General features: G+C 36.7%; 2 protein-coding genes across 9 annotated transcripts; one reads left to right on the forward strand and one right to left on the reverse strand.

Moving 5' to 3' along the window:
• The first annotated feature begins 202 nt into the window (after positions 1 to 202).
• Positions 203 to 865, forward strand: LOC113337223. The gene has a single exon (XM_026582922.1). The coding sequence runs from the start codon at positions 203 to 205 to the stop codon at positions 863 to 865; it is 663 nt and encodes a 220-aa protein (XP_026438707.1).
• A 5,950-nt stretch (positions 866 to 6,815) lies between these two features.
• LOC113337140 lies at positions 6,816 to 13,868 on the reverse strand. 8 transcript variants are annotated; one of them, XM_026582820.1, is made up of 10 exons: positions 13,123 to 13,868; positions 12,825 to 12,954; positions 12,330 to 12,411; positions 12,020 to 12,247; positions 11,423 to 11,715; positions 11,206 to 11,340; positions 11,054 to 11,109; positions 9,873 to 10,968; positions 7,602 to 9,779; positions 6,816 to 7,526 (listed from the first exon to the last, which is right to left on the reverse strand). In XM_026582820.1, exons 9-10 carry the CDS (start codon positions 9,657 to 9,659, stop codon positions 6,915 to 6,917), a joined length of 2,670 nt encoding a protein of 889 aa, XP_026438605.1. In that variant the 5' UTR covers positions 9,660 to 9,779; positions 9,873 to 10,968; positions 11,054 to 11,109; positions 11,206 to 11,340; positions 11,423 to 11,715; positions 12,020 to 12,247; positions 12,330 to 12,411; positions 12,825 to 12,954; positions 13,123 to 13,868; the 3' UTR covers positions 6,816 to 6,914. The 8 variants fall into 8 exon arrangements, with proteins under 8 accessions (XP_026438605.1, XP_026438604.1, XP_026438603.1 ...); XM_026582819.1 differs by adding an exon at positions 11,851 to 11,916 and having other exon boundaries at positions 7,602 to 10,968; XM_026582818.1 differs by adding an exon at positions 11,851 to 11,922 and having other exon boundaries at positions 7,602 to 10,968.
• Positions 13,869 to 14,767: the final 899 nt, after the last annotated feature.

Genomic DNA, 14,767 nt, shown 5'->3' on the forward strand with positions numbered 1-14,767 from the left:
CTACTCATCATGTGATGATGCAGTAGCAATTAACCAAAATAACCTAGATGTAAGTTTGGGAGTCCTAGCTATAAATAAGCACTGGTCTGAAACTCGTACTAGAATACCAAGAAATCGTGACGCAGGAGTTTAACTTCTATGGAGAGATTACTTTGCGCCGATACCATGCTATCCAGCTAATGTATTCCGTAGAAGATTCAAAATGCGGCGAGAACTGTTTAACCGAATAGTGGAACATGTTGTGTCTGTCAATTCTTATTTTGTCCAAAAGCCAGATGCTTGTGGGGTTCTTGGATTAAACCTTCATCAGAAAGTAACAACAGCAGTCCGTATGTTAGCTTATGGATGTGCTGCAGATGCAATAGATGAGTACTTACGCATTGGAGAAACCACTATTTTGGAAGCTACTCATAGGTTCTATAAAACGATTGTCCATGTGTATGGGGCCGAATATTTGCGTGAACCAACTGCGGGTGATATTGAACTGTTGCTTAAGCAAAACAGAGACCGGGGATTTCCAGGGATGTTGGGAAGTCTTCAGTACATGCATTGGAAATGGGATAAATGTTTGTCGGCTAAATCAGGGGCTTACACTACATATAAAGGAAGCGAAAGTATTGTGTTGGAGGCAGTGATGTCCTATGATCTCTTGTTTTGGCATGCATTTTTTGGTATGCTTATCTCTAATAATAATATTAATGTGATGAACCGTTCGAATGTTTTTCGGAGTCTTATCAACGGGAAAGCACCACCAATGAACTTTGTGGTTAATAGACATTCATATGACATGGGTTATTATCTTGGTGATGGCATATGCCAAAAGATTGGTACAATTGTAATGAGCATAAAATATGCAGATTCTTAAAAAAAAAAAGAATTGTTTTCATCATTGCAAGAGGGTGCACGAAAAGATGTAGAGCGAGGATTTGGTGTACTGCAACAACAATTTGTAATTATCAAGCAACCGGCAAGAATATGGAATCCAGATGTGCTTGCATATATCATGAAAATTTGTATTATTTTACATAATATGATTGTCGAGGATGAGCGTATACCCGATGACCGGCCACATGTATATGAACAACGGAGCAACCCAATACCGGTTAATATATCGAGACATCTTAGTGAGTAATGTTCCCAAATGAGATCCTACCAATGCGATCGTGCAATGCAAAACAAACAGATACATATTCGCTTGCGTGATGACTTGATCGAACACATATTTTCAGAATATGGGGATAATTAAGAAGTTGAATATGCGAAAGTGTATTAGGATTAATTTCATAAAATGCTATTATGGCTTATGAATGTGCTGTAACTTACTTATTTACATTGATCCCTCTCATTTTCTTCTTGTCCAACTTTTGATAATATGATTGTGTTGTTACGTGCTTTTTGTCCAACTTCAGATAATATATTCTTATCCCAACAAATAAGAATAAGGTTTTCTTATCCCAAAAGGATAAGAATCATTTTCTTGCCCTTTCATTTTTTCCTTCTAATCCTACAAAACTACATGAACCTTCCATTTTTTTGTAACCACAATAATACCATAGTGCTGCTTCGCCAAAAAAATATGAAACGATTCACTTAAGAAGAAGATGTTTTTCTGATGCAAGTATGGATCAATGTTACAACTAATCCACTTAATCCAGAGCGACCCCACAACCGGTTTTGGTCGAATGTTTTTGAAATATTCGATATGATAACCGGTAATAAAAATGCTAGAATTAAAAAAAAATGTTCAAAATAGATTCAATATCAGCAACAGAGAGGTGCAAACTTTTATCACGTTTCAGGCTGAAGTTAACATACGCCAACGAATGATTAAATTACAATGTAATATCTTTCGTTTAAGTCCTCTTCATAAGATGTTGATCAATTATTGGGCACCACAATTTTGACGAATGATTTTATTTAAATGTATTATCTTTTTTTTATGTACTCTTCATCTGATTTTAATTAAGACATTATCTCTTTTTTATGTACTCTTCATCTGATTTTAATTAAGACATTATCTCTTTTTTATGTACTCTTCATCTATTTTAATTAAGAGATTTTAATTAAGACATTATCTCTTTTTTATGTACTCTTCATCTATTTTAATTAAGAGATCGTAAGTTGTTTCAAAAGGTTCTAAAGATAATTCTATTCGATAAAAATAAATATTACAAGATTAAAATACTACCGATAATAATAAATATTAAAAAATAATGAAACTACTAAAACTAATAATCCCTTATTAATAATAAAGATTAACGTAATAACTAATCCACCAACGCTTTAAGCTCGGTTTCTTCTATTCTGCACTATCTCCGCCTTTCGAAGTTAGAAGTACTCTTTTTTAATAGGATCCATTCCATCGAGATTCATGCACATGTTGCGAAGTTCTTCGTCCGCTGCTTCCTTTGCTTCCGGTTTATCTTTCCTCGTTTGTTTTGCTGCAAACTCGGCTTGTCTTTGTGCCATTTTGAGTTTTGATTGTTCTTTATAATGGGTGTTGAAATCGTATTGTTGTTTAATAATTATCCCCATCATTTTCTCCTGGGCGGTGGATTTTTCTCTCCCTATTTTCTTGAGTTGTTTCACTGCTTTTTTCCCCATCTGACGAAGATATGTTTTCTCTATGTCTTCTATATCAGTGTCGTTACCGAATCTCCTTGAGTTGTTTGTTGCTGTCCTTGCCCATCTACCACGTCATTCTCATAATCTTCCATATCGTGCGTCGTATCGAAGGCAAATGTCGATCTCCGATTATATTTTATATTTTCTAACATAATTGGGTAGCACTCTTCGTGCTTAAATTTTTGTTAACATTGCAGTCCTTGAACCGCTTCTTTACTTCTTCAAATTGTTATTGTTTTTGAAAACAAGTTTAGCTCGGGCGATTGTAAAATATGGTTAACAAGGATTAAAAAAATTAAGATTACTTTCCTTCTTTTTAGTACCCCATCCGGTATGATATTCTCCTTCCATTTTCGACTCCTTTGCAGCGAAGAGAGACACGACTTTACTTATTTCGTGATTTCCTTTTTGAATGGAGGTCCAAGGAAGCTTAGGTATTTTAGGTAATTGACGTTCCATTCATCTTTGATGCAACTCCAAAATCCCGCTATTGATTGATCAGTTCCAGCAGAAAAATCTTGAGATATTGATAAATGAATTTTACACATCGTTAAGTCTTCCATTACTGAAAAGTTTGGACCTCCTGGTGCTCGTGATCCCATAACTCTACATAGTCTAAAAAATAAAATGATATTGTGATTGGTCTCCAAAATTTCGTGTATATATAGGGTAAAGAAAAAGATTACCGTTGTGATATAACGTCTATTTTTTCTAACGTTGCGAAAAATTTCAAAAACGATCACAACGATCGAAAATTCAACCAAAAAAATCCAACGAGAAGAATCGGCAACAGTCGGAAAATTAGTGGGGCGAACATACGTTTACGCCCCCACATGAGGCGGACACACCATTTGCGCCTAAATGGGGCGTTTATATAATGTCCTCCCCACACAGGCGTTAACCAAACCATCCGCCTCATTTGGGGCGGTAATACAAGTTGCGCCATATCGGGCTGTACTTAAAGTTGCGCTTCAATCAAGCGTACGATTCAGTCTTCGTCTGAGAAGACTAATATCTCAAGAACATCCTTCTTTCTTACTAATCCAAGAAACACAAGTTAGAGATATTACTAGAAATCAAATTTATAATTTTTGGGAAAACGATCAGTTTGAACGGTTTCACCACCCTCCTGAAGGCAGATCAGGAGGGGCTTTTAATAGTTTGGGATTCTGCAAATTTTGAACGTTTAGACAATATGCAGGGTCCTTGTTTTATAACTCTGTTACTAAGGAATAGATCTGATGGATTTACTTGGATATTGTCGAATGTTTATGGTCCTGCTGAAAGAGCGGGAAAAGACATTCTTTGGGAAGAGTTGTGGGATACAAGGGGCTTATGGCAAGAATTCGATAATTTCATCACGGAAGATGCTTTGGTGGACTTGCCTCTTCGTGGTGGAAAATATACTTGGACTAGTAAGTGTATCAACCCTACTCTATCTAGAATTGATCGTTTTCTTTTCTAGGACGAGTGGCTTAATATTTTTCCAGACATGAAAGTATCTGTTCTTCTTAGGGTTTCTTCGGATCACGCACCGATAACTCTTCATTTCGGTCACAATCAGATTTCTAGAACTCCTTTTAGATTGGAAATTTATTGGCTTACGGATAATTCCTTCTTTGATGTTCTGCGGTTCTGGTGGAATAAATTTGATTTTAGGGGTTCAAGTAGTTTTATTTTTGCAAAGAAATTACAAAGTTTGAATCCTATTTTGGTAACATGGAGCAAGAAAAAATTTAAAGGGCTAGATGCAAGGCTACATGGTTGTGAAGTTAATATAGCAAGACTAAACTCAAGAGAAGAAGTCACACCTCTTTCTATGGATGAGTTCAATGACAGAAATTTTTCTTTAGGTACTCACAATGAAGTATCTCACCTGCTACGTCAAAAGTGGTTGTCTCGAGCGAAGGTGAGCTAAATTAGTAAAGGGGAAATAAATACTTCTTATTTTCACATAATCGCAAATGGAAGAAAGCAAGCAAATTGGATTCATAAGATTGTGATGGATGGCCAAGAAATTACTACGCACAGTGAGATTCAAAATGAGGCCGTCATGTTCTTTACCGATTTATACACTGAAGACCAAATGTGGAGACCCAAAGTGGATAATTTGGAGTTTTCAACTATCTCTTCTGTTCAAATCCAAAGGTTAGAAATTACTATTGAAATAGAGGAAGTACTTCAAGTGTTAAATAACATGCCCACCAACAAATCTCCGGGTACAGACGGTATGCCAAATGAATTCTTTAAAGCTTCCTGTCCAATTCTCCAAGAGGATTTCATGAGAGTTATTAAATAGTTCCAAAATAGAGGCAAGTTAGATTGGAGTTTAAACTATACTTTCAATGTGTTAATTCCAAAGAGGGTAGGTGCAAATCAGTTCAAAGACTTTAGACCTTTTAGTCTAGTTGGGGGAGTTTACAAGATTCTAGCTAAAGTTCTTGCCAATAGACTCAAGTTGGTAATCCCCTCCATTATTTCTAATTATCAAGGTGCGTTTGTGAAAGACAAACAAATTTTTGACGGTGTGTTAATAGCAAATGAGTTAATTTATTCAAGACTAAGAAGTGGTAAGGGAGGTTTTGTGTGTAAGATTGATATCGAAAAAGCTTACGACAGAGTGAATTGGGAATGTCTTGATTACATGATGGATAGATTCGTGATTGGTGGAAAATGGAGAAGATGGATTAGAGGGTGTCTTCGTAGTACTCACTTTTCAGTTCTTATCAATGAAAAATCAACCAAAAAGTTTAAGGGTTACAGAGGATTAAGGCAACGGGACCCAATCTCCCTTTTACTTTTTCTCATGATTGCTGAAATTCTCTCCAAAATATTGATCAAAGCACAAGAGATGGGTCTGATTAAAGGTTTTCAAGTGAATTCAGAAAGTACTGGTATCACCCATTTATAGTTCGCGGACGATACTCTATTATTTGTAGATGCTGATCTTAACCAAGTGCATAACTAAAACAAATTCTTCTTTGTTTCGAGGAAGTTACATACTTAAAAGTGAATCTAACAAAGAGTAGTTTGATGCTGATAAGCATCAATGATCACGATAGGAAAGCGGGTATGCAAGAAGCAAATATTTTAGGATATACAGTGGGTTCTCTTCCTTTCTCTTATCTAGGCCTGCCTTTAGGAGCAAAAGCGAGACAGAAATCTATTTGAGACACTATTTTAGAAAAAAAAATGAAAAAGGCTAGCTCCTTAGAAAAAAAAAGTTCATATCTAGAGGAGTGAGATTGGTTCTCATCAAGAGCACACTTGCAAGTATTCCTGTTTATTTCCTTTGTCTGTTCACTGTTCCTGTCTCGGTTGCTAAATTAATTGAAAAATTGGCACGAGATTTCTTGTGGGGTGACACTAATGTAAAAAAAGCTTTTCATCTGGTTGGTTGGAGTAAAATTTACAGATGGAAATCTAAAAGAGGGTTAGGTATCAGGAAGATTAAGACGACAAATAGGGCTTTACTTTCAAAGTGGGTTCGGAGATATGCTACGAAGAAGAGTAGCTTATGGAGGTCAATAATTCATCGAAAGCATGGAGGTAATAGCTGAAAACTGATAGTACTATAGAGTGTATCCCTGTAACTTTCGGTGTCTCCTCGGCACCTCGGCTTCTATTGTAAATCTTATTTGAAAAAATAAATGTTTAACATATATTCCTGGGTATCCGAAAGAAACTTGATGCAAAAAATATTAAAATTTGATGATGTGGTAAAGGACTGTACTTTTGTAACATATATTCTTCAGATCCGAAAAAAATTCGACGTGAAAAGCATTAAAATTTGATGATGTGGCAACGGATTGTTTGGAGAGTATAATTCCTAATTTACAATCCCATGTAAAATTCTCAAAGTTAGGTAGGGCTTCCCTGTATATATACTAGGTATCAACCAGGCCTTCCTCCTGGTCTCAACCTCTCGTACACCTTCGGCGTGTTGTTGTTTTAATTTTAATCGTGTTTTCACCAAATATGGATTGGTACAAGTCTTGGGGATATTTTATGCTGGGAGTTTGTTTTCACCAAATATTAAAGTAACAAACTAATAAAATCATCCAATCTAAAGAAATATTAAAAATTACATGTACCATTACTTCTTTTAAAATTAAAAGAAGCATCAAAATCTACAATAATACTTCAGGATACACTACATATTTTGTTACCGGATATAAAGACACATTTGATTCATTTGGAAATAATAAAGTAATTCTCCTTGCAGCAGTACACCTGGACAATGCGACATATAACTGACCATGACTAAATATTGGAGTGCGTAAATCAATTCACACATACTTCACCGATTGTCCCTGGGATTTGTTAATAGTCATCGCATATGTAACGCGTATGGGAAATTGGCGTCTTTCCATTTGTATGTTTAGCTCTGAAGCTGAAGGTTGAAAAGTTATTCTAGGGATGAATAATACTTCACCAGCTTTTTCTCCAGTTATGATTTTAGCTTCAATCACGTGTCGTCCGCACCTCGTCACCACCAGTCTTGTACCATTACAAAGGCCTTCTTTCGGTGCCAGATTTCTCAGCAACATAATGGGACATCCAACTTTGAGGTCTAGCTTAAATGGAGGTGTTCCTGGTGGACTTAAATTGTTGAGAAATTCAGTTGTAAAATCCGAATCCCTTCCATGATCATCCCGAATCATTTTGTCAGCAGCAAAATACGTGTAAGTCTCCCCATGTACTCTTTCTAATGCATCCATATTAATCTTATGGACGTCTTCATTACGTGGAGATAAAATGATCCTCTCGGATAAGTATTCGGGTGACATTGATTCGTCCATTACCAATAGAGGATACACCGAAGATATTAGCTCATGCATGTTTTGACATCTACCCACTATCGATGGCAGATTAACAACCTCTTTAGGGTTCGTTCCAATCTACATACCAATTAATCGGATTTAAAATAGCTATGTCTACGATAAATATAGTTTTGTTCAATGAAATTTCATTACCTCAAGCAAGTAGTCAGCAAACTCCAAATTTTCCGGTTCCTGCTCCAATCGCATATTTTGGTTTAGCGTCAATACAGTAATGTAATCCCAAAGCAATGAACCTCTTATAGATGCTCCAACAGTTTGTTCTCGACTTGCATTCGAGACCACTGGTAAAGTATGTCTAAAGTCTCCACCCAAGACGACTGTTACACCTTCAAAGTGTCTGTCATCACTGCGAATATCTCGTAGTAGGCGATCAACTGCTTCCACACAAAATCTATGTTGCATTGAAACTTCATCCCATATGATCAATCTTACTTCTTTAAGCAGCTGGGCATAATACGAGTCTTTACTAATACTAATACTGTTATCGTCTTGGACTTCAAATGGAATCTTAAAAGTGGAATGTGTCGTTCGACCTCCATCAAGAAGTAGTGAAGCCATACCAGATGAAGCAACAATTAAGACTATTTTTCCATCTTTACGACATCTTCTTGCTATTGTGTTATACAAAAAAGTTTTTCCAGTCCCTGCACTGCAATTCAGTAAAAACATTCGTCCATTGCGATCATTCACAGATTCCACTATCGCATTGTACGCCAAACGTTGTGCGACATTCAATTTCTCAATATCTGACTGAATCACCGAATCACTTAATGCAAACTGAAGTTGTCTATGGTCCCAAATGTATCTGTTACCTACTATTTGACCCCAATCATGTCTTGGTCTCGGCATTGATTCATATTTTTCTAGTTTTTTTCCAGATCGTTGAAGTAGTTGATCCAACAAGTATAATCTGTAATCCATTGCCAGTTCATCTGTTGGATTCTGGATGTTAAACCTTGTTCGCAATCTATGTGGTAGATCATCGCATATATTCATTCCAAATTTCGCCCACAACACCTCCGGTCTTGATGGATTACATTGCGATAGGATAATACAAAATAGTTTCCTCAGCTGATTTCCAGTTTGCATAACCACTGCTTCTTGAAGACATTTTTCTGATTCTCCATCATGTGCTAAAATCCCAAGTGCAATACATGCATCTTGAAACGTATTGTGCACCTCGTCTACGTCTCCATTACTTACAGTCTTCAAGTCTTCAAAAGCATTAGCACCTCTAATAGTTGTGAGTAACATACGTAAGTAGTACAACTCTCCAGCATTAGGGCTAACAAAATACATTCTTCCAATTGCAAATCCTTGTTGTCTAATTTTCCACTCGTTAGCCTTTTTACTCCATACAAAGTGTTGCGGGAACTCTTGATAAGTATAGGCCGGAGCAGTAGGATTTTTAGCATAATATTCAAAATAACCCATCAAAGTCGTCTTATGTTCTTGTGTTGTTCGTATAACCGAGGTCATTGATTGCCTTGCGTTGTAAACAACCCGTTGCTGATTCTGTAAATGAACTGCCAACCGATGTACAACAGGATATTCTTCATGCAAGTGGTACTCAAGTAAACGCCACACAGCCTCAGGTGGTCCAATGTACCTTGCATCAATATATTGTTGAATCTCGTCATGTTCTCTCAAAACCATCGTAGCTCGGTCACCCTTTTTATGAATGTATTTGTTAATATATTTTACAGCTCTAATGCCTGCACATATTTCAACATTGATGTGGCAATTGAACATTCTTGAGAGATGCGGGTTATAGGGTACAACATCTATATTATACGCCTTTTTGTTGTTTCTGACAATTACTTCTATTCCATCCCGACGACGACGATAACTGGGATACCCACCCTCGTCCAAAGTTGTTGTGTCAGTGTACTTCTTTGGATATCCTTTCGTACATTTTCCTTTTGACATACATGCTGCACCTGGATCTCGTTCTCTACATGGACCATGAACCATACATTTGCTTACGGTGTCAAACAGTATTGGGTCATTTTTCTCATCAGGAAATTCAGCAGAAACAAATCTATCAACCATGTCTGTCGTACGAATTTTTTCCGAATCTTTTAAAAATATAAGAGCATGCATATGTGGTAGCCCTCGTTTCTGAAACTCGATTGTATAAACATGGGCGACAACCGTGCCGAACACCTTTTTTTCCTTTATTTCTTTCATCAATGCTTTTCTTTTCAGCTCAAAAACTCGAGCCACCAAATCAGGACGATCGGTGACACTCTAATTGCCTTCCGCTCCCAGTGTGTGAAGATGGTAAAATAATAGGATTACCTCTATCACCTGGATTCAAATCAGCATTTGTCATATCAGCAATGCAACTGTATTGGTCAGAACGCAAAGTTGGTTGGTTGAATCTGAGCCATGCCAACTTACTCTGCTCTGTCGCTGCCCATGCATCAACTAAGAACTCTTGAAATAGTTTCTGGCTCTTATGATGGTGGAATATTCTTTGGTGCGTTCAAATATGCGGTAACTGTAATACTCCATTTGAGATAATTTGGTTTTCGTATATGTTTGGGTGACTGCATCCCATTGCCTCATTGTCGGTGACCATCCCAGCTCACCAAAAGGAAATAGTAAAACATAATGTAAAGGCAAGTACGCCGGATGACACTCCGAAATTTGTTTCAACCCGTTGTTTTCTCTCAAATGAAATATAATATCTCGCACCCCAGTCTCCTTATAAGTTATTTCTGGAATGATAACCGCAATCTCATCTGCTGTCGGAAGATTATAACGCCTAATATCGGTTGTCTTGTTATATTGAAGGGAAACTCTGATATTCTGGTCGATCGGGCTCATCTGGTCCAAAATTGCATAAGCCTGACGATACTTGTTATAAAAAACATTGAATTGGAGCATAGTATTCTGAATTGTCTGTAGGACATTCATATTTAACTCAGGATTTCGTTTTCCCCGGACAAACAATGCAAAAGCTGGATCATAGATGTACAGTTGGGAGTAAACCGCCCTCCTCTCAGTTCCAGGAGCTGGTAAAACACCGCCGTCTAAATGTCTCGACTCCCCATGTATTTATAAAGGTCTCGGACCTCTCCCTTTCAAAGCTCTTGTATCTAGTTTGCATCCAAGGCTAGTAAATGCATTTGCCGCATTATACTCTCGAATATATGTCCGAAACGATACTGATTCGGCGTTGGTTCCATCAAACAATTATCTGAATGCTATAGGTGGTTCACGCAGTAACGGTAGGTGAACTTTTCCTTGGAGACAACATGATCCAAATTTCGGGTTTATTAAAGACGAATTTGTGAGTTTTTCTGCCATCTAGTGCAACACCCCGCAGTGATGACATATGACTTCCATTTGTCCCAAAAAATGGCGCACATCAGTAGTAAGAGCAGCTCCCCGGTTCTCAGTTGTAGTTGTATCACATAATTCATCACTGTCGTAATCTACTTCATCATTTTCGTAATCATCTGACACAACATCATCTTCTCCAACAGACGGCCTGCATAGTGAGAAATAGGAATCTAGTTTAGAAGAAACTAAAATAAATAAATTAATGCAATCTCTATCTTCAAATTAATCCTTACATTTCAATGTTTTGATCGGTTGATGTGACACCAACTATCCAATGTAATATAGCCGTCTGCATTGTAAATTTTGTCATCGCACGAATACTTTTATATTTAAAAATTTAAATATGATAATTGTGTATGTGTAAAATGTAAATTTTTTAATTCACCTCTTCGCCAGACTCTGCATCTTCATGTGCATATGGTGTATCTTCCCTTTCTCTAATTTGTATACCACTTGAGCGCATAGCCTCCCTTTCTCTAATTTGTATTTCACTTGATCGCATTCGTTTCAGTTGAGGATTCTACAGTTTTGGAAATCAAAGTATTAAATATTAAAATGGTTGTGCTCAAGTTTGACAAACACGTTACTGAGTATCTACGCACCTCTTCGCAAACATCTTTTCCATTTCCCTTCAGTATTCGTCGTCGTTCTGCATCTGCTTCCGTTTCATTTTGTGCTTCTCTCTCACGACGTTCTTGTTCTCTCATCTCTTTTTTAGTTGTTTTTCTTTCTCATGACGCCGCCTCTGGGCTGCTGATCTTCGAGATGTTGTTGGCGATGTTAGATATATATTTTGCGTCGTTGGTGCTCCCGCAGCAACACACCGCTGGTGATGTTCCGTTGCTGTGTCACTATGCAAATTTTCATGTCGTTCGCAATATGCAACTGATTGATGCTGATAACATAGATATTAAAGTAGGTTAACTAAAAAATTGTGATTTTTTAATTATTTTTAGGAACATTAGAGTTGTTTGTTTGTCCAAGGATATTGCAAATAGTATTTAGTTAAACTTTAAAGGCCGGAAAATACATTAGCATGTGTAGCTTGGTTTGGTATTCCTATATTTGTCGTCCTTTGCCTTGGACCATGTGGAAGCTGCAACTATTAAAAATAATGTGATTTGAATTTCAAATTGCACAATTATTGTTGGTCGCAGCTACAAAACTTCCTATGTAGAATACATAGTTGTGAACATTACTTGGATCTCTCTGCTACGATGATCTTCTGCGTGATGTTCACTTTCTGTATTACGTCGACGCCTCTGGACTAGTGACTCATTCAATGTTGTTGGCCTTCTTTCAAGACAATTTTCTGCATGTTGTGGTTGTCCTGTGCGATGATCCCGTACATCTGCATTGACTTGGGTTATTGTTTCGTCTTCTGCACGTTCTCTCGCACGCCTCCGTTGTTGTCCCGATACCCTCCTCTGACAATCCATGAAATCGTTAAACTCAAAAACTTGAACAATATAAAACAAACAACTTAAAAAAAAAAGAATCTAGGCATACATTTGGTCGGGTCGCCAAATTATAACCATTATGGAACACGTGAACTCCATCATTTCCTTGATTTTCATGATTCGTGTGTCTCCTGCATTCATGAACAAATGCTTATAGTTAATAATCAATTTTTTTTGTTTTCTGAAATATGCTCTAGTCAGATAGCGGACGATCCTAGTGCCTCCCACCATGAAAAACTGGTGAACTTCTTTTTTGCGTCATTGATCATTAGATCAGAGTTGGTGAATGATAGTATTTTTCTCCTGCAATGTACCTTTCATCCAAGAACTTGATCACCCAAAAAATTCCATTTACTAAACCAATATTTGGTATTTCCGTTTTTCATATTTTTTTGCTGACCTTGAACTGGATTAGCTTAAATCAAAGAAAGCAAATAGAAGAGGGCACAAAAGATGCATGATAAAAAGATTTCGTAATGCAATAAATAAACCGATGGATCAATAGAATTGTTAAATAATTGTCGTAGTACTGACTTCTACTTACATGTTAAACCTTCCACATCACGAACTTTTAAAAAAATTATTTTAAACGCGCCAAATCAGTGTATTTATAGAGTAACGATCTCAAGAAAACTGCATTATCTGGAACTGCTCCCTACTGGAAATCCACAAAACTGCAAGGTAGTGGGTGTCAACGGTTATTGATTATTTATTTTTTCAGATTTCTTTTTAATTTGAATTTTGAAATTTCAACTGTTACTAAAACGGGACGGTCAAAAGGTCCAATAATTGCTCCACCAAATTCATTATTTAAATGTAATTATCATTAGATGGGATCATACCTTGATTCTTTTGTCAATATTTGATTTGGATTTCACCCAACAGTCTTCACCTATGTACACTTAATGAATACAAACCAACATAGGTCAATGGACGGTAGATAGCTATTGAATTTAGTTAACTTACGCTGCAGATTTTATGATCAAACCGTGATCTTCGGCTTTGATTTCCTCCAAACACTGGTTGTATTCAATGTTGAATTTATGATCTAATCTGCATCGTCAAACTTCAACGAACAAATTCCATGGTAACGTCTGCACAAAGAAAAGCAAATCGAAAGTGATTGTTGATTAACATGAAATGCAGAAATTAGCAACTAACAAATATATTTATTCACAACAATTTGCATTACAATCCAAAAGAATATACCCATGATTCGGATTTTCCTTTAAAATAAAATGGATAACACCCTAAGAGTTCCTGGCTAAATACAATACTTATATTGAAAACGAAAAAGAAACCGACAACAAATATGGATTCATGTTAACGAAGAGGGTTCCCTTAATTTATGTGATCTTCATAGGTTTGCACGAATAAATCTGTACGCCCCCTGCAACATAACACATACAAACGAAAAGATGGATCACTCAACAAAACGATATACTACCGGATTCCGAATAGTCAAAGGACGATGGATATATGGGTCTAAACACCACTCTCTCGATCTAAAACCTTCTCCCGATTTCTCTCTGGTTTACTCCATTAGAAACCTTCGATCAATCCCTCGATCAAAAACCTTCTCCCAATTTCTCTCTGGTTTACACATGGTTATTAATGTTGGATAAGGGTGAATATATATTACGGCAGTTGAGGTAGTTTTTGGGACGTCAAAACTGAAAACAAAAAAGCAAAAAGGACACCTATGGAAAGTGATGGTGCAAATCTTCTTCTTGTTGGGTTAATGCATCCTGACCACTAATTGTCTTTCCTAAGACTCACCCACCGCTTTTTGTCTCCCTCAAAAAGGCAACTGTGTCATAGTTAATTGACATACACACGGTATGATACCGATCCTGAACAATTTGTATATAATTCGCGGACAATTATAAAAAAACTGCCAACTAGGGTCTAAATCTTTGTTACGTCTATTCCTAAATGGAGGATTTTGATACAGCTAGATCTTCAATTATTTAGTGGCGCCAAGTCCATTTTGGTGCGCAACCCACTACGGAATCTATATTGTGCATATTAATTTGATTGGATGATCAGTTAACGGATAATCCAATTATTCATATTTAGTATATGGATTTTTGTTGTATAATTTCTTAATTAATTTCGGACCGGAGATTAAAATGTTATGTACACTCGTTAGAGAATGTGCATAACATCGAACTCAGCAATGCTTGAGCAATCAATCTAGTTGAACCAGTATATTATTAAAGCATTATTATTTAGATTAATGGTATACTATTAAAAGTAAAACTAAATTAATCTAGTTGAACCGGTGACAAACGTACAGTGTTGGCTTCTTCGACGCAATCCTTTTCCAGAGGCGGTTGATTCCCTATTCAACGTCTGGAGATGCAGTTTGTAACTCCGGTTTTTTGGGGACCATGGTTGTTTGGGTGACCATGGTTCTATTTTGGGTAAAGACATTGAAAGTAATTCTAGGTCACCCCATATCTAGTTATTTATTTAATACCTAAT

This window comes from Papaver somniferum, unplaced genomic scaffold (genome assembly GCF_003573695.1).
Source record: "Papaver somniferum cultivar HN1 unplaced genomic scaffold, ASM357369v1 unplaced-scaffold_158, whole genome shotgun sequence".
Taxonomy (NCBI): Eukaryota; Viridiplantae; Streptophyta; class Magnoliopsida; order Ranunculales; family Papaveraceae; genus Papaver; species Papaver somniferum.